The 18046-nt window shown below is 46.8% G+C and overlaps 1 protein-coding gene across 5 annotated transcripts in view; it reads right to left on the bottom strand.

Moving 5' to 3' along the window:
* The window catches only part of EZR (ezrin), a 247899-nt gene that overhangs the window by 37263 nt on the left and 192590 nt on the right, over positions 1-18046 (bottom strand). For all 5 annotated transcript variants that reach the window (XM_029596635.1, XM_029596636.1, XM_029596637.1 and 2 more), the window contains exon 9: positions 3521-3684. In XM_029596635.1, the coding sequence (XP_029452495.1) occupies positions 3521-3684 (164 nt within the window). The remainder of the gene's footprint in view (positions 1-3520; positions 3685-18046) is intronic.

Below are 18046 nucleotides of genomic sequence, written 5' to 3'. Positions count from 1 at the left end.
TCAGCCTACTCCCTCCTGGGCTGATACGGAGAGAGCAGTCTCCTGCCATGCCCAATAGAGACAAAGTCAGCCTACTCCCTCCTGGGCTGATACGGAGAGAGCAGTCTCCTGCCATGCCCAATAGAGACAGAGTCAGCCTACGCCCTCCTGGGCTGATACGGAGAGAGCAGTCTCCTGCCATGCCCAATAGAGACAAAGTCAGCCTACGCCCTCCTGGGCTGATACGGAGAGAGCAGTCTCCTGCCATGCCCAATAGAGACAAAGTCAGCCTACGCCCTCCTGGGCTGATACGGAGAGAGCAGTCTCCTGCCATGCCCAATAGAGACAAAGTCAGCCTACTCCCTCCTGGGCTGATACGGAGAGAACAGTCTCCTGCCATGCCCAATAGAGACATAGTCAGCCTACGCCCTCCTGGGCTGATACGGAGAGAGCAGTCTCCTGCCATGCCCAATAGAGACATAGTCAGCCTACGCCCTCCTGGGCTGATACGGAGAGAGCAGTCTCCTGCCATGCCCAATAGAGACAAAGTCAGCCTACTCCCTCCTGGGCTGATACGGAGAGAGCAGTCTCCTGCCATGCCCAATAGAGACATAGTCAGCCTACTCCCTCCTGGGCTGATACGGAGAGAGCAGTCTCCTGCCATGCCCAATAGAGACATAGTCAGCCTATGCCCTCCTGGGCTGATACGGAGAGAGCAGTCTCCTGCCATGCCCAATAGAGACAGAGTCAGCCTACGCCCTCCTGGGCTGATACGGAGAGAGCAGTCTCCTGCCATGCCCAATAGAGACATAGTCAGCCTACGCCCTCCTGGGCTGATACGGAGAGAGCAGTCTCCTGCCATGCCCAATAGAGACAGAGTCAGCCTACGCCCTCCTGGGCTGATACAAAGAGAGCAGTCTCCTGCCATGCCCAATAGAGACATAGTCAGTCTACGCCCTCCTGGGCTGATACGGAGAGAGCAGTCTCCTGCCATGCCCAATAGAGACAAAGTCAGCCTACGCCCTCCTGGGCTGATACGGAGAGAGCAGTCTCCTGCCATGCCCAATAGAGACAAAGTCAGCCTACTCCCTCCTGGGCTGATACGGAGAGAGCAGTCTCCTGCCATGCCCAATAGAGACAAAGTCAGCCTACGCCCTCCTGGGCTGATACGGAGAGAGCAGTCTCCTGCCATGCCCAATAGAGACAAAGTCAGCCTACTCCCTCCTGGGCTGATACGGAGAGAACAGTCTCCTGCCATGCCCAATAGAGACAAAGTCAGCCTACTCCCTCCTGGGCTGATACGGAGAGAGCAGTCTCCTGCCATGCCCAATAGAGACAAAGTCAGCCTACTCCCTCCTGGGCTGATACGGAGAGAACAGTCTCCTGCCATGCCCAATAGAGACATAGTCAGCCTACGCCCTCCTGGGCTGATACGGAGAGAGCAGTCTCCTGCCATGCCCAATAGAGACAAAGTCAGCCTACTCCCTCCTGGGCTGATACGGAGAGAGCAGTCTCCTGCCATGCCCAATAGAGACATAGTCAGCCTACGCCCTCCTGGGCTGATACGGAGAGAGCATTCTCCTGCCATGCCCAATAGAGACAAAGTCAGCCTACGCCCTCCTGGGCTGATACGGAGAGAGCAGTCTCCTGCCATGCCCAATAGAGACAAAGTCAGCCTACTCCCTCCTGGGCTGATACGGAGAGAACAGTCTCCTGCCATGCCCAATAGAGACATAGTCAGCCTACTCCCTCCTGGGCTGATACGGAGAGAGCAGTCTCCTGCCATGCCCAATAGAGACATAGTCAGCCTACGCCCTCCTGGGCTGATACGGAGAGAGCAGTCTCCTGCCATGCCCAATAGAGACAAAGTCAGCCTACGCCCTCCTGGGCTGATACGGAGAGAGCAGTCTCCTGCCATGCCCAATAGAGACATAGTCAGCCTACTCCCTCCTGGGCTGATACGGAGAGAGCAGTCTCCTGCCATGCCCAATAGAGACAAAGTCAGCCTACGCCCTCCTGGGCTGATACGGAGAGAGCAGTCTCCTGCCATGCCCAATAGAGACAGAGTCAGCCTACGCCCTCCTGGGCTGATACGGAGAGAGCAGTCTCCTGCCATGCCCAATAGAGACATAGTCAGCCTACGCCCTCCTGGGCTGATACGGAGAGAGCAGTCTCCTGCCATGCCCAATAGAGACAAAGTCAGCCTACTCCCTCCTGGGCTGATACGGAGAGAGCAGTCTCCTGCCATGCCCAATAGAGACATAGTCAGCCTACGCCCTCCTGGGCTGATACGGAGAGAGCAGTCTCCTGTCATGCCCAATAGAGACAAAGTCAGCCTACTCCCTCCTGGGCTGATACGGAGAGAGCAGTCTCCTGCCATGCCCAATAGAGACAAAGTCAGCCTACGCCCTCCTGGGCTGATACGGAGAGAGCAGTCTTCCGCAGGCCCTGTGACCACCTGTTGAGAACCACTACTCTAGGGCATCTAAGATTGGATGCTTACGCTAAATGCTTTTGAAGACAGGTCCAGAGAGTGTATAGAAAGTGACCTGAAGAACACACAAGCTTGCCTTTTTTGTCTGCCTTGTAAACTAATTCTATTCATTGTCAGAACATTTCCTCAGAATCCCTTAAATGGCACAATGTGAGCGCAGCTCTACAAATGAATTTTAAGTAGCAATGTGTAAAGGATCATATGAACGAGGAGCTCAAGATTCCCCTGCTATCTATCGCCTTATGCAGCCAAGCAAGTGCAATTGCCACTATCTTGCTGAGGACCTATCAAATAATTAAATACCAAGGTCTGAGCCCTGCTTGGCAAATGGCAGCTGAACATTGGCTCTTCCCAAGTATTTACTCTAGTAAAAGGGAATATTCAGCTGCTTATTCTCTCCAGCCCCACCCCCAAAGGGTTGTCACACAGCTCTTATTTGGCTTCCCCAGGCCCCTACTTCAAATAAATGTACCCTTGCTCAGAACAGAAGAAAGTCTGGACAGCAGCCCTTTTGCCAGTGCAGCTCCCATTATTTTCTTTGGAGGGGAGAATGTTATTTTTATTTTCTTTCCCTCTGATGGAAAATCATGGTTTTTTTTGGCTTTTGCTTTTAGATCACACTGACATCATGAACCATGCATGCATGCATGCTCACTGCTGTTACCCCACCTTCAGGTGTGTTTTCTGGAAAAGGCATAATGAGGGTCATGCGTGAGTGTAATAAAGGCTGATAATGCATTCCATGGCTCCTTCCAAATGTCTCATCTCCTCATTCTCATCCAGTTTGTTGCTAGGCAGCTTCCAGTGAAGCCTTTGCTCCTGCTTTGAATAGTAATATTTTGTTTTACATTTAATAGCCTTCTTGAATACTTATTCACCACAGCCTCCTTTTCAGCCCTAAACATACATCTAATTAAAGCTCTGCCCAGAGCTTCTCCGCTGGCATTCCTGTCCAGACAATCTCTTTCTGTACAGTACATCTGACCTTTCCATTTTTTTTTTTTTGCCCTTTTGGTTTATCTCTGCACAGGTTTCCTATTCTCTCACCTTTCCATCTTTCTCTGATGCTTCTCCTCTTTGGCCTGGGCTTTCATTTGCTGCACCTCGATGGTGTCGGGCTTCCTGCGACGCATGTACAGTTCGTGGTTCCCCATGCACAGCTGCAAGATCCGCTTGTTAATTCTGAGCCGGGGGGCATAAAACACAAAGTCCTAGAAAAGAGGTAGGCACATGTAAAAAAAAATAAAAAAATTAAAATGTAGCAAAAAGCCATCCGATCTCTGCGGAAATCCAGTTAGGAACTCACTGCCGCTCCAGCGATCAGGGAGGCATACAGGAGATCACTGTATGTATCTACTTAGCACACAGCAGCCTGTGCATTGCACTCTTATTCGCACACATCAAATCAATCAATAAGAGCTCTGCAAATAAAGATCATATCCCATGAAAAATTAAACACTTTTCTTGAAGAATTTTTTGCCAATGTTATAAAGCAAAAAGGAGCTTAAATGTGCATTGAGTGAAACAGTATTTTCTCCAATTAATTTTAAATGTGCTACTTGCTAACTTCATGGTGTGTGCTCCTAGTCCTTCTATTATCTGAAAGAGTAAATAACCGATTCACATTTACCCGTTCTAGACCTCTCATGATTATTATTATTATTATTATTTAAGGTTTTTCTATACCGGCATTCATGAAAGCGTTCACATCATGCCGGTTTACATGAAACAGGGGTGTGAAGAACAAACCAAGAACATAACTAAAGAACATAACATAAAGAACATAAAACATAACATAAAGAACATAAAACATAACTAAACAGGGGTGTGAAGAACAAACCAAGAACATAACTAAATGATCTTAAAGACCTCTATCATATCCCCCCTCAGCCGTCTCTTCTCCAAGCTGAAAAGTCCTAACTTCTTCAGCCTTTCCTCATAGGGGAGCAGTTCCATCCCCTTTATCAATTTGGTAGCTCTTCTCTGTACCTTCTCCATCGCAATTATATCTTTTTTGAGATGTGGCGACCAGAATTGAATACAGTGCTCAAGGTGTGGTCTCACCATGGAGCGATATAGAGGCATTATGATATTTTACGTTCTATTAACCATTCCCTTTCTAATAATCCCTAACATTCTGTTTGCTTTTTTGACTGCTGCAGCACACTGAGCTGACGATTTCAATGTGTTATCCACTATGATGCCTAGATCCCTTTCCTGGGTGGTGGCTCCTAATATGGAACCTAACATCGTGTAACTACAGCAAGGGTTATTTTTCCCTATATGCAACACCTTGTACTTGTCCACATTAAATTTCATCTGCCATTTGGATGCCCAATCTTCCAGTCTTGCAAGGTCCTCCTGCAATGTATCACAGTCCGCTTGTGATTTAACTACTCTGAATAATTTTGTATCATCCGCAGAGTTGATCACCTCACTCATCGTATTCCTTTCCGGATCATTTATATATATATTGAAAAGTACCGGTGCAAGTACAGATCCCTGAGGCACTCCACTGTTTACCCCTTTTCCACTGAGAAAATTGATCATTTAATCCTATTCTGTTTCCTGTCTTTTAACCAGTTTGTAATCCACGAAAGGACATTGCCTTCTATCCTATGACTCTTTAGTTTCCTTAGATGCCTCTAAAGAAGTCTTGCTCCGATCCTGCTTCTTGCCCTGCCTTGTCTCGGTCCTTCTCTCTCTAATTGAATCTTGGTTCTGACCCCGGTTTGGATTTGACTATACTTGATCTCTGCCTGCCCTGACCTTTTGCCTGAATATCAATGCTGCCTGATCTCTGCCTGGACTGTGAGTCCACCTGATTGCTGCCTGACTGCTCTCAACGGGACCCACGCCTAAGTCCTGCCAGCCTCAGAACCCAAGAAGAGGCAGGTACAGGTGAAGCCTAGCCCTTTGTCCTAGTGTTAGTTCGTCTGCCTGCTGTTGGCGGGAGCTTGGCTGGTTAGTCGGCTGAGCAGTGCCAACCTCGCCACAGCCCAGAGAACCCACATTCCATGACAATATCACACTCTACTCTCATTCACAAGTTTTATCTGCTAACACCTTATTTCAGTTGTGTCATACATTTAAATCTTTATGAAGAATAGCACAGTTCTCCTTTAATGTGCTTTTCTGTTAGTTACTGCCAGCATACCCATGTTTATCTGGCCCCAAAACCCCAAACACGCTGTCACATTCAATCCTCTGTGCAAGATTTCACAATAGCTGGGTGCCAGGGGTTCTCTCTCAGCCTCTGTTTTGGCTAAGATTCAAGTGCAGAATCTAAGCTATGAGTTGAGGGCAGTCTCTTGCTGGCCTTTTGGCAGAGACTGAGAAGCTGTATAACAGGGCTACCCAAACCTGTCCTGGGGACTCCTCAGCTAGTTGGGTTTTCAGGATATCCACAATGAATATATATGAGATATATTTGCATAAACTGAGTCTCCATGATATGCAGGACAGGTTTGGGAAGCCCTGCTGTACAATTTTGGGCATTAATACCCTGCCACCTGACCCCTTTGGGGACACAATTACATTATGACCATTGTCATAACAGGAGAATAAAATCTGCATTTAAATAATCATTTGCAGTTCCTGATAATTTATCCTCTTCTGCCTCTCTCCTCCCTTTATAATTCAGCCATCACAGAAATTTCCTGGAGTTATGAAAAGCAGGGGTGACCAACTGCAATTCTTGAAGGCTATAAATCTGCCTGGTTTTCAGGATATCCTTCACAAATATGATTAATTCAGACTTTATATAAAATGGAGGCAGTGTTTGTGGAAATCTGTCCTATGCATATTTGTTAGGGATAGCCTAGGAAAGTTCAACATCCATGCTAGGGCTCTCTACAGTATCCAGCTAATGTCATCTTTAGGCTGATCAACAATTACTTACTGATTTCATTTTATTTCCATATGAGATTCCACCTTTTCCTAGGAAAGGCACAAGGTGGATTACAAAGAAAGATGTGAATTGCAGTACATATTTCGGGGGAAGGAGGGGAAAATATAAAGGACATACAAACTGAAAATGGAACAATGCAGAACTATATAGATAGCAATGCACTATGTACGCTGATTTCATGGTAGAAGGAGGATACCCAACAATAAGATCAGCAAAGACAGCACACATAAAGTAGAACACTGTTTTCAAAGTTAAAGGAGGATACCTAGCAGAAAGGCAGAGTTCAGGGAAAGGTTTGAAAGAATGGCTGGGTTTTTAAATTTTGTTGGACAGGAATAGCAGATTTCCTTGCATAAGTCTACCTCCTGCCTCATATATATAATCTCTCCATATCCACCTTCCCTCTCCTCCTTCCCATTATAGCCTTATCTTTTCCGCTATTATCTGTACTTCCTCTCTCTCCCTCCCACTCTCCTCCCTCTTCCCCTCCCGCACTCCTGTTACAACCTTCCATCCTGCCCCCTATTCTACTGCTCTTGCCCCCTTCCAAGTTTCGTTTTCCTTTACCTTGGACCTCAATTTTGTTCTTTGCAACCCTATTATGCACCTTGGAAGCAACTCAATCATGTTCATTGTAACCTAACATTATTCCCCCTCCAAGTTTGGCTCACCCTGTTCTCTGTGTTACGTTCAAGTTAAATGTAAACAGATATGATTGATTTGTATTGTTACGTTCAAGTTAAATGTAAACAGATATGATTGATTTGTATTGCATACAGGAATTCCGGTATATAAAAAAATTAAAATAAATAAATAAATGATGTACCCACGAATAATGGTCTAAAAAAGCCTTAAATAAAATAAAATAAGTCCTTTGAGATATTGTTCCTCAAGTTGGGTGGCAAGCAACTGAATGCATGAAGCCTCATACAGACTAGCCCTGCTGAGGCTAGCGCAGTATTTCCCAACCAGTGCGCCTTCAGACCTGGCCAGGTGTGTCATGGAAATCACCACTGCCTGATGCCCATATCCAAGTCTAGAGTGTGTCTCCCCCCCAGGAGCAGGTCCTTCAAACAGCACAGGAAGTTGTTGGTTGTGCCTCTTGGGGGGGGGGGGGGGTGTTTCTAATGTATTTTAAAGTCCCCTAAGATACGTTTGTGGGCTGACATAGTTAGTTCACTCAAACATTTGGAGAAATGGAAGAGGGAGTCAGCCTGACCAGTTGGGGGGGTGGTAATTAAAACGAGCCTTAGTGGATCAGCACCCAGAAATTTCAGCCTGTTTGGCCTAAACTCTGTCCAATGCCAGAGAACTGTGGAAGATGACAGCTACATCTCCCCCATGACTCATGGGGGTAACCTGATGACCTGAGCTGTAAGAGTGCAACAGTATCACCTTTGCCCACCCAGGTTTCAGTAAGGCACCGGATTTGGAATTGGAATTCCTCGATAATGTTGGAAGAGCATGAAACACTATTGTTGGTCCAATGTTGAGAAACCTAAGTGAAAGGAAGTGAATTGGTTCCTCTCTGAGAGGTCTGGGCAGCTTGGAGTTGGTGGCCTAGATGGTAATGGGAATAAAGCGTCTGATGTGGGGAGGATTGAGGGCAGTGTCCTCCTTCTGCCCCAGCTAATCTTGATAGACTGGGTGGTTTTGCTGAAACATGTTGTTGTGACTGTGGGGAACTGAACTAATCTGAAAGATATGAAAACTGGGGCATTTGGAAGGGGTGGTTTGTAGTCAGAGTGGGGGATGGTAGGCAGGCTACTAGTGAGTGAATGAGGAAACAGACTAGCCTCATATTGAAATCTGAAGTGCCTTTTGGTGCTTCCTTTGAGTCTTCCTGAAGGAGCTTATTTTATTTATTTATATTCTGTCTTTCTGACTCTCTAACAGCTAACTCGCTAACAGCTAATCTGCCACCACAGACAGGCCAGTGTTTGAGCCAAGCTAGCCCTGAAATGACATGGCTGGCCCACTAGGGGTGGGGCCAGATATCAGGCTGTGATGGCTCCTCTACCCGGGGGGGGCTCAGAAATGGAGTCCTCTGGGAGCAAGGTGCCTACACCCCTCTCCTCTGAAGAGATCCCCAAAATGCCTTAATTAAATTTAGAAGTAATATTTATTTGACCTATACACTTGGAAGACTATTTAACAAGGGAGACACTGAGGTAGGTTGGATTAAAGTTCAGACAGCAGAAAATCTGTAAACAAGCCCTGAATTTATTCCCTATCCCGCTCTCTATTCAGTTTCGCAAGAGAGCACCTAGCTGGAGCCACTGCTCACCCTGAGCTCCAGCTGCTAATCACTGCTAATAATTGCTGAGTAATATCCAAAAGCCCTGTATCCTGGGAGCTGAAATACTATCCCTCCTAGGCAGTCTTCCCCTGTCAATGAGAAGCAGACATCCATGCCATAAAGTGATCCAAAACTACCCAGCTAATAGTCTGTAATACCCATTTTCTGGAAAAAGGCCATAAAAAGCTATTAAAGCAGTTTTCATTCCGTACCTAATCACTGCAGTAGCTTTTTATTGCTTCATAAGGTAGAAATTAGGGACATAACATACCTTAAGATTGAGGCAGGAATGAGAATCTTTTTGCACGGAAAGAGCCAAGACATTGAAAGCTATTTAGGGCTTAGTTTATAAACACACACTACTCCAATTTTTATTTATCTTTCTTCACAAGTTTCAGACTAATTTAAACCTATAAAACAAACGTTTTGAATGCACTTAAAACTACTTTGAGAAACTGGCTAAAAATTCACTTTGGAGAAAGTTACACGGAGACTGCATTAACAAATGACCAAAGCACTAACTTTCTCACCAGCTGCCAGTCATTGGGTGGTTATAATCAGAGCCTTCAACCAGTTGACCCAGCATGGCAATGTCTTATGTTCTTAAGTGGTAACTCTTTCAGGAACGTTGATTCTGGGGCAACGAGCTAATTATGCAGTTTCTCCCAGCTGGGAACTGGTTATAATTTCTAAAACATGTTGGGGGCACTAAAGCTGAGTGTACACGTGCACATAAACAAAGGTATGTCAGATGCAAATGAGGTTTTCGCAGGTGCATGCTAAATAGCGCAGTTACTGCTCTCCTGCATGATAGCCAAGGCCAGCACCAGTGCTAGATTTTCGGCTGCCCTGAGTGAACATTACTATACTACCCCCTCCTCGTTCTGTTTTTTTTTTTTTTTTGTATTAATCCTTTTTGCATAGATCCTTTGGGTCTCCACTAGATGGCCCTCGTTCTACCCTGGGGTAGAGAGTATAGGAGAATGGGGGTACCATTCATAACAGCACCTTCCTGAGGTTGCCTGGAATGGTGATAAGAGAGGAGGAGTTTAGGTAGTAGTGTGGCAGTCGGGAATTTTAGTTCTGACAGTCAGGAGTGGCTTGGTGTTCTCTTCCATTTTAGGCCCCAGCCTAGAACAGTTCCTTTTCAGGACTGGAAGGGAGAATTGATTGTGTGAGAGGTTTTTTTCTCCTTTTTATAGATTTTTTTCTCTTTATAAGACCAGTGCTTTCCTGGAAGGTTGATTTCCCCTCTTAAGGAGAGATCTGTATACCCCTCGCCAGGATCAGGAGGAGGTTGCAGTGACCACAATTTGAAGAAAGAGATCCAGAATATTTTTTCCAGAGCTTGTGTTTTGTCTACCTAACAGATCGATACTCTAAGGCCGCGGTAGAAACAGTGCGGCAGTGTCAGGCGCACCCTCGTTCCCCGCACGCACAGTTCTCTTCACTTACCGCTTGATACTCTCTTCAAATGACATTTGAAATGACAGGTACCAGGAAGTGGACAGTTATGTTCTCCGATGCTCGGCAAACTTTCCCCCAGCCCCCGCTCACCTGCCCTGGCCGCGTCCGGTCTCCGGTGCAGCCCCAGTCCTGTCCCCTCCTCCCGAAGCAAAAAAAAAAAAAAACCGAAAAAGTAGCAAGAGAGCGAGGGGAGAGACGGGCAATCCTAGGCTCGGGCCTGCTACGGTAGTCCCTTCTCCTCTCCTCCCAATTTCGGCGCTCAAGGCGGCCGGGTGGGCGTGCATTCATCCAGGCAGAGGGAGCCGGAGGCCGCTTTCGCTGCCGGCTCCCTCTGCCTGGATGAATGCATGGCCCCCGCCGGCAGTGAATGAATGCCCGTGCGATTTCGGCGCTCAAGGCAGTCACATGCCGTGACTTCAAGCGTCGTGACGACACACCTTGAGCGCCGAAATCGCACGGGCATTCATTCACTGCCGGCGGGGGCCGTACATTCATCCAGGCAGAGGGAGCCGGCAGCGAAAGCGGCCTCCGGCTCCCTCTGCCTGGATGAATGCACGCCCACCCGGCCGCCTTGAGCGCCGAAATCGCACGGGCATTCATTCACTGCCGGTGGGGGCCGTACATTCATCCAGGCAGAGGGAGCCGGCGGCGAAAGCGGCCGCCGGCTCCCTCTGCCTGGATGAATGCACGCCCACCCGGCCGCGGCCTGGATCGAACACGCACGCGCCCACCCGCCCGCTCCCACCACCGCCGCCGCCTGGATGAACGGGCACCCATCCGCCCGCTGGCTCCCGCCGCCGCCTCGATGACCGCACACCTGGGGGATTCGGAAAGTGACAGGTATTTATACATATATATATAAACAACTTACGCTGCAATGTTAATATGGAGGTCGTCCTTGGTTTTTTACACTTTACTCCCTTTGGTTTTACCCCCATGTTTTACACTTTATTCCCGTTTTAATTTTCGAACACCACACTAACACCACACTAACACCAAGTAGAGGGTAGGCGGTAAACTAACAGGTTAAGGACCCGGCAAAATAGCGGGTTACAAAGGAGATAATCTGAGCGCGCGTCACAGTATCTGAGGGAATAGCTAATTCCTTCATTATACAGCTAATTCGTTCATTTACATATCATATACATGCTGCGTGCGGAAAGGGTTATGCGTCTGTTTTAAGAAGCGCTAAGGACGCGTGAAACTGGAGACTGTATCACTGGATCGCCTTACGCGTCCAAATTGTGCGCTCCCAGCACGTTACAGACGGGAAATCTTCAACCGCAGGTTACAGTATCGACCTGTAAGTTGGGGAAGGAAGTTTTCCTGCCACCCTTCCTTACCCTAAAGTTGGGAAAAATTAAGAACTATTTTCTTGGTGAGGCTTTTCCCTCCTGGAAAGTCTACAGCATTCTCTTTGGAGAGGAGATAGAGAGAGAAAAGAGGAGTTTTGTCATCTGAAGACCCCCCCACCCCAAAAAAGAGACATCACCATGGGACACAGGCCACTGCCAGATTTTCAAGGTCATGACTACCCTTGGACCTCAGGTACTGTGGGAAAAGCAGGAGAATCATTGTGGCCAGGGCACAGTGTGGATCTGAATTCTCCTTGTGGAGCTGAATTCTCTTTGTGGCTAAGTATTCTTGCTTATTACTTATAAGTATTGTAGAAGGCTTCTGTGAATAATTCCTGTCTGTGTTTTCATTTCTTTATAGTCAGATATTATTCTAGTAAATTAATTTGCTGTTTGGTTGCTGTGCTATAGAGTTAAAATTTAAAAAACAAATTGCTGTTTGGTTGCTCTGCTAAAGAGTTAAGATTTAAAACAAACAAAAAAAAACACTCCAGCTTTTAATCTGATAAAATCTGTTTCTCATTTGGAGTTTCCTGGCACTAATAATCTGTTTAAATATTAATATTGGGGCATAAAGACTGTTTAAAAACACTTACAAAAAAGGACAAACAAACTTCTAGAAGTGATCTGTTCTATCTGGATTGGGTGTGGCTGTCTCAGAACTTGGGGGAGGTAAACTTAGAGAAGCAGGAGAACCATTGTGGCCAGTACACAGTGTGGAGCCAAGGAGCACTAAATATTCTTGTGTCCAGCTAAGTAAAGGTTTAACTTAGTTAAACTTACTACGCCAATCAGGAGGAGGGTCTTATTAAAATCCATTGCAGTTACAGAATCCTGAGAACATCCGTGACCAGAGGGCTCTGGTAGAATTGAACTTCTGATGCAGAGACACACACTGTATCAAGTGCAACAAGTACAAAAAGCCTTCTCTGTATTAAATACTGAAGAAGCTCTTGAGAAAAAGATTGAAGTGTTATCTGAAAAGAGAGAAGAAACCCAATGCATACAGGAATTCCAGATCAGTAGCAAAAGGAAAAAGCTAATTGTGCTGGATGAATCTGTCAAAGGCACTAATCTTTTCCCTTGCACAAATGCAAAAGGAAAGGGAAAAGTGGATAACAAAACTCAAGTAAAGTCACAAAAGGAGTCCAGGAACAGCAGTAACCTGAACGTGGAAAGCTATGAGCACAAATGCTCGTAGTTTGGGCAATAAAATCCCAGATCTGCAAGCCTTAATGGTGGAGGCGGACTTGGACGTTGTTGCTGTCACAGAGACGTGGTTCACGGAATCTCACGATTGGGATACGGAAATACTGGGCTATAACTTGTTAAGGAAGGACAGAGCAAATAGGAAAGGGGGAGGCGTGGCTCTTTACATCAGAAACAATATCCAAGCATCTGAGTTGCAAGGAAGATGGGGCAATGAAGAAGCACTATGGGCCAATCTAAAAAAAGATGGGACATCCATTTTTATTGGAGTGGTTTACAGGCCTCCAAACCAAAAGGAAGAGCTGGACAGAGATCTGGTTGAAGACATCCAAAAGATGGGAAAGAAGGGAGAAGTGGTGATTTTTGGAGACTTTAATTTGCTGGATGTAGACTGGAGAATCCCATTTGCAGAATCTAACAATAGTAGAGAAATAGTGGATGCTCTGCAAGGAGCTTTGTTCAAACAAATGGTAATGGAACCCACAAGAGAGGGAGCTATACTCGATTTAGTCCTCACTAATGCAGATAATGTCTCTGATGTGCAGGTGGGCACCCATCTCAGCACCAGTGATCATCAAACGGTATGGTTTAATATCACAAAAAGGATATGGAAAAGAAGCACACGAACCCGAGTTTTGCAGTTCAAAAACACGGGCTTTGATGAAAAGAGGAAGTACCTGGAGGAAGAACTTATAGGCTGGGAGAACGAGAGAGATGTGGAACAACAGTGGACCAAACTAAAAGGAGCAATTACCAAGGCAACTAATCTATATGTTAGAAAAGAAAAGAAAAGCAAAAGAAAAATGAAACCTATCTGGTTCCGAAAGGAGGTGGCTGAGAAAATAAAGGCTAAAAGAACAGCGTTCAAGAAATGCAAAGGATCCCAAAAGGAGGAGCACAAAGAAGAATATCTGATAGCACTGAGGGAGACAAAGAAAGTAATCAAGATGGCAAAAAGTCAAGCGAAAGAAAGGATTGCCAAAGAGATTAAGAGAGGTGACAAAACATTTTTCAGATACATCAGTGAAAGGAGAAAAGTTCAAAGTGGTATAGTGAAATTGAAAGGTGAAAAGGATCAATGGGTGGAGAGAGATGAAGAAATGGCAGAAATATTAAACGAATACTTCAGTTCTGTGTTCACTAAAGAAGACCCTGGAGAAGGACCGTTGCTAGTTAACAAACTAGAGGGGAATGGAGTAGAAGTAACTCCATTTACAGTAGAGAATGTATGGGAAGAGCTGAAGAAACTGAAAGTGGACAAAGCCATGGGGCCTGATGAGGTTCATCCCAGGATACTGAGAGAGCTCAGAGATGTGCTGGCGGGTCCGCTGTGTGACCTGTTCAATAGATCCCTAGAAACGGGAGTGGTGCCGAGTGACTGGAGAAGAGCGGTGTGATCCCGCTTCACAAGAGTGGAAACAGAGAAGAGGCTGGTAATTACAGACCGGTTAGCCTCACCTCGGTGGTGGGAAAAGTAATGGAGTCGCTGTTAAAAGAAGGAATAGTGAGCTATCTACAGTCGGAAGAATTGCTGGACCAGAGGCAGCATGGATTCACCAGGGGAAGATCCTGTCAGACAAATCTGATTGACTTTTTTGACTGGGTAACCAAGGAATTGGATCAAGGAAGAGCGCTCGATGTCATCTACTTGGATTTCAGCAAAGCTTTTGATACGGTTCTGCACAGGAGACTGGTGAATAAAATAAGAAGCTTAGGAGTGAGTGCCAAGGTGGTGACCCGGATTGCAAACTGGTTGACGGACAGAAGTCAATGTGTGATGGTAAATGGAACTTACTCTGAAGAGAGAGCGGTGTTGAGCGGAGAGCTGCAAGGGTCGGTGTTGGGACCGGTCCTGTTCAATATCTTTGTGAGCGACATTGCGGACGGGATAGAAGGTAAGGTTTGTCTTTTTGTGGATGACACTAAGATCTGCAACAGAGTGGACACGCTGGAAGGAGTGGAGAGAATGAGACGGGATTTAAGGAAACTGGAAGATTGGTCGAAGATATGGCAGCTGAGATTCAATGCCAAGAAATGCAGAGTCATGCATATGGGGTGTGGAAATCCGGAAGAACTGTATTCGATGGGGGGAGAAGGGCTGATGTGCACGGGGCAGGAGAGAGACCTTGGGGTGATAGTGTCTAATGATCTGAAGTCGGCAAACCAATGTGACAAGGCGATAGCTAAAGCCAGAAGAATGCTGGGCTGCATAGAGAGGAATATCGAGTAAGAAAAGGGAAGTGATTATCCCCTTGTACAGGTCCTTGGTGAGGCCTCACCTGGAGTACTGTGTTCAATTCTGGAGACCGTATCTCCGAAGGGACAGAGATAGGATGGAGGCGGTTCAGAGAAGGGCGACCAAAAAGGTGGAGGGTCTTCATCGAATGACTTATGAGAAGAGATTGAAGAATCTAAATATGTACACCCTGGAGGAAAGGAGGAGTAGGGGTGATATGATACAGACTTTCAGATACTTGAAAGGTTTTAATGATCCAAAGACAACGACAAACCTTTTCCGTTGCAAAAAAATCAGCAGAACCAGGGGTCACGATTTAAAACTCCAGGGAGGAAGACTCAGAACCAATGTCAGGAAGTATTTCTTCACGGAGAGGGTGGTGGATACCTGGAACGCCCTTCCGGAGGAAGTGGTGAAGACCAAAACTGTGAAGGATTTCAAAGGGGCATGGGATAAATACTGTGGATCCATAAAGTCTAGAGGATGTGAATGAAGACAAGAGGCATGGGGGTGGCTTGAGGGAATGTTGGCTACTACCTGGAGATGAATATCCTTATTCAATAATGTGACTCCAACAATGCTCTATGCTTCAACGACAAGAAGAAATGTGGAAAAAAGGATTTGTAACCACATAAAAGCAGGGGAGTAGCTTGCTTGTTACGGCGGTTACTACCCCAAACCAAAAAAATACCTGATACTTCACTTTCAATGCAAATCCAGCATAGCTCTCTGCTTCAACGGCAGGGGAGGAAGTTTGACATTTCACACATATCCAGCATAGCTCTCTGCTTCAACAGCAGGGGGGGAAATTTTTGACAATTCACGCATATCCAGCATAGCCCTCTGCTTCAACGGCAGGGGAGGAAATTTTGTCAATTCACGCATATCCAGCATAGCCCTCTGCGTCAACGGCAGGGGAGGAAATTTTGACAATTCACACATATCCAGCATAGCCCTCTGCTTCAACGGCAGGGGAGCAAGTCTGATATTTCACTTTCAAAGCAAAGCCAGCATAGCTCTCTGCTTCAACGGCAGGGGAGGAAGATTGACAATTCACGCATATCCAGCATAGCCCTCTGCTTCAACGGCAGGGGAGCAAGACTGATACTTCACTTTCAATGCATAGCCAGCATGGCTCTCTGCTTCAACGGCAGGGTGGAATGAAGAAAGGTGGATCTATATTCAGGCCCCCAGACCTTCCAAATTAATTTACTATAACCCCCCACCCTCCTGACCCCCCGAAGACCTGCCAAAAGTCCCTGGTGGTCCAGCGGGGGTCCAGGAGCGGTCCGGGAGCGATCTCCTGGACTTGGGCCATCGGCTGCCAGCAATCAAAATGGTGCCGACGGCCCTTTGCCCTTACTATGTCACTGTGGTCGACCAATGCCAGCGGTAGCCCTACTGTTGCGCGTCCTGTCCGCGCTCGGCCCGTGCCTGCTCACCTCATCCCTGGTCCGATGAGTCCCGGGTCGTCCTCCCCTGCTACTGCTGGTAGCTCGGCTCAGCGTCCCACGGTGGCGATCGCCGGGCCTTCCAGCTCCCACCAGGCCTCACGTGGGGCTCGGCGTCCTCCGTGGAGTCGGCTCCGCCCCTAGGCATGCGCGCACGGACCGCCTGGCCTCTTAAAGAGCCAAGGGTGGGTCAATTAGCTCTGCGGCGCACCCTAATTGAATGGAATAATTAAGGAAGTGGTCAGACACAACTTCCTCGCCTTGTCAATCCATTGCTCCCTGTTCAGTTGCCTGTTGGGACCCTCTCCCGGTCAACCGCACCCTGGGACCTCCGTTCCGTTCGGCGTCCGTTTCCGCAGTGCCTGGGGCCCAGGTCCGGCGAGCACCTCATTCGGGTCATACCCTCTGGTGTATCTAGTTTGCCTTCTAGTGTCTCTTGTTTCAGTGTCTCTTGTTCCAGCATCTTGCCATCCCTGGTAGTACCCTTTGGACTGATCTCACGGTACTTACCTTTGCTTGCTCCTGACTATTCTTGATTGCTGCCTGGAACTGACCTCTGCCTGACTACTGACTACTCTTGATCGCTGCCTGGAACCGACCTCTGCCTGACTACTGACTACCTCGGGATTGACCACAGCTACTGACCCCTGCTTCGGCTGACCATTCTGGACTGATACTCTGGCCTTGATCCTAGCTATACACTTGAACTCCCTGTTCTGATCTCCTGTGATCTTTGGACACTCTGTTCTGAACATTGAGCGTGCACCCTTGTTCGTGGTGGGCACTCCCCTGCGCTTCCTCTCTAGGAGATCCTGCGAGGCCCACCTAAGACCAGGCGGCCCTTGGTTACCAGGTTGCTATTGGTGAAGCTCCTGCAAGCCTCTGTCTCCTCCTGTGCTCCGCCTCCTGGTGGAGGGCACTCTCCGGGTCCGACTGGAGGGCCCTACCAATCCTGCACCAGGCCAAGGGTCCACCTCCAGCGCAACACCTACATTTTTACTGAATAACTGGGTTCTTTTTTCATTTGTGGAAAGGGGTATTCTGTAGTATCAGACAAGAATATTCCACACTTTCCAAGCAGCATCTGGCCATAACACAGGCTAAACCTCAGTTATGAATGGTAGCACAGCTTTGTCATGCCACAGCTACACGCTGTAATCAAGGAACAGAACAGTTTCATTCAGAACAGGTCGTACCTTTCCCTCACACCAGTCTTCTTTTTACAGTTCCTGAAGTGGCACTTTCCTATAGAGATTGCTTTTTTTTATAAATCCCCAAAAAGCAAACAAATCTCCACTTCTTTTCTCTGTTACAAGTTTCAGGAACAATCGACACTACTAGTAGTAGTATACGTGAACATTCTCTTTAAGATGCTTTCTAGAGCTTTTAATCTGCATGAAATTATTACTGTGCAATAAACTTTAGTTTATTAGTTACTATCTGCACTGATAAACTATTAGTTTATTAGGTTTAATAATATCAATGTATTCATTTACTGCACACAAAAGTTTTGTTTTTTTAAATCTAGCAGTGTCCTGCTTCTTTGCGCATCCAATGCAACTGGAATCAGAGTTGGGATCCCCAGAGCTATGAAGCTTCATTTACAACATGCCTTTGAATTCCAATTCAAGCATCACAGACTGCCA

The sequence above is a fragment of the Rhinatrema bivittatum genome, chromosome 3 (genome assembly GCF_901001135.1).
Source record: "Rhinatrema bivittatum chromosome 3, aRhiBiv1.1, whole genome shotgun sequence".
Classification (NCBI taxonomy): Eukaryota; Metazoa; Chordata; class Amphibia; order Gymnophiona; family Rhinatrematidae; genus Rhinatrema; species Rhinatrema bivittatum.
This window is presented reverse-complemented; position numbering and strand designations above follow the sequence as displayed.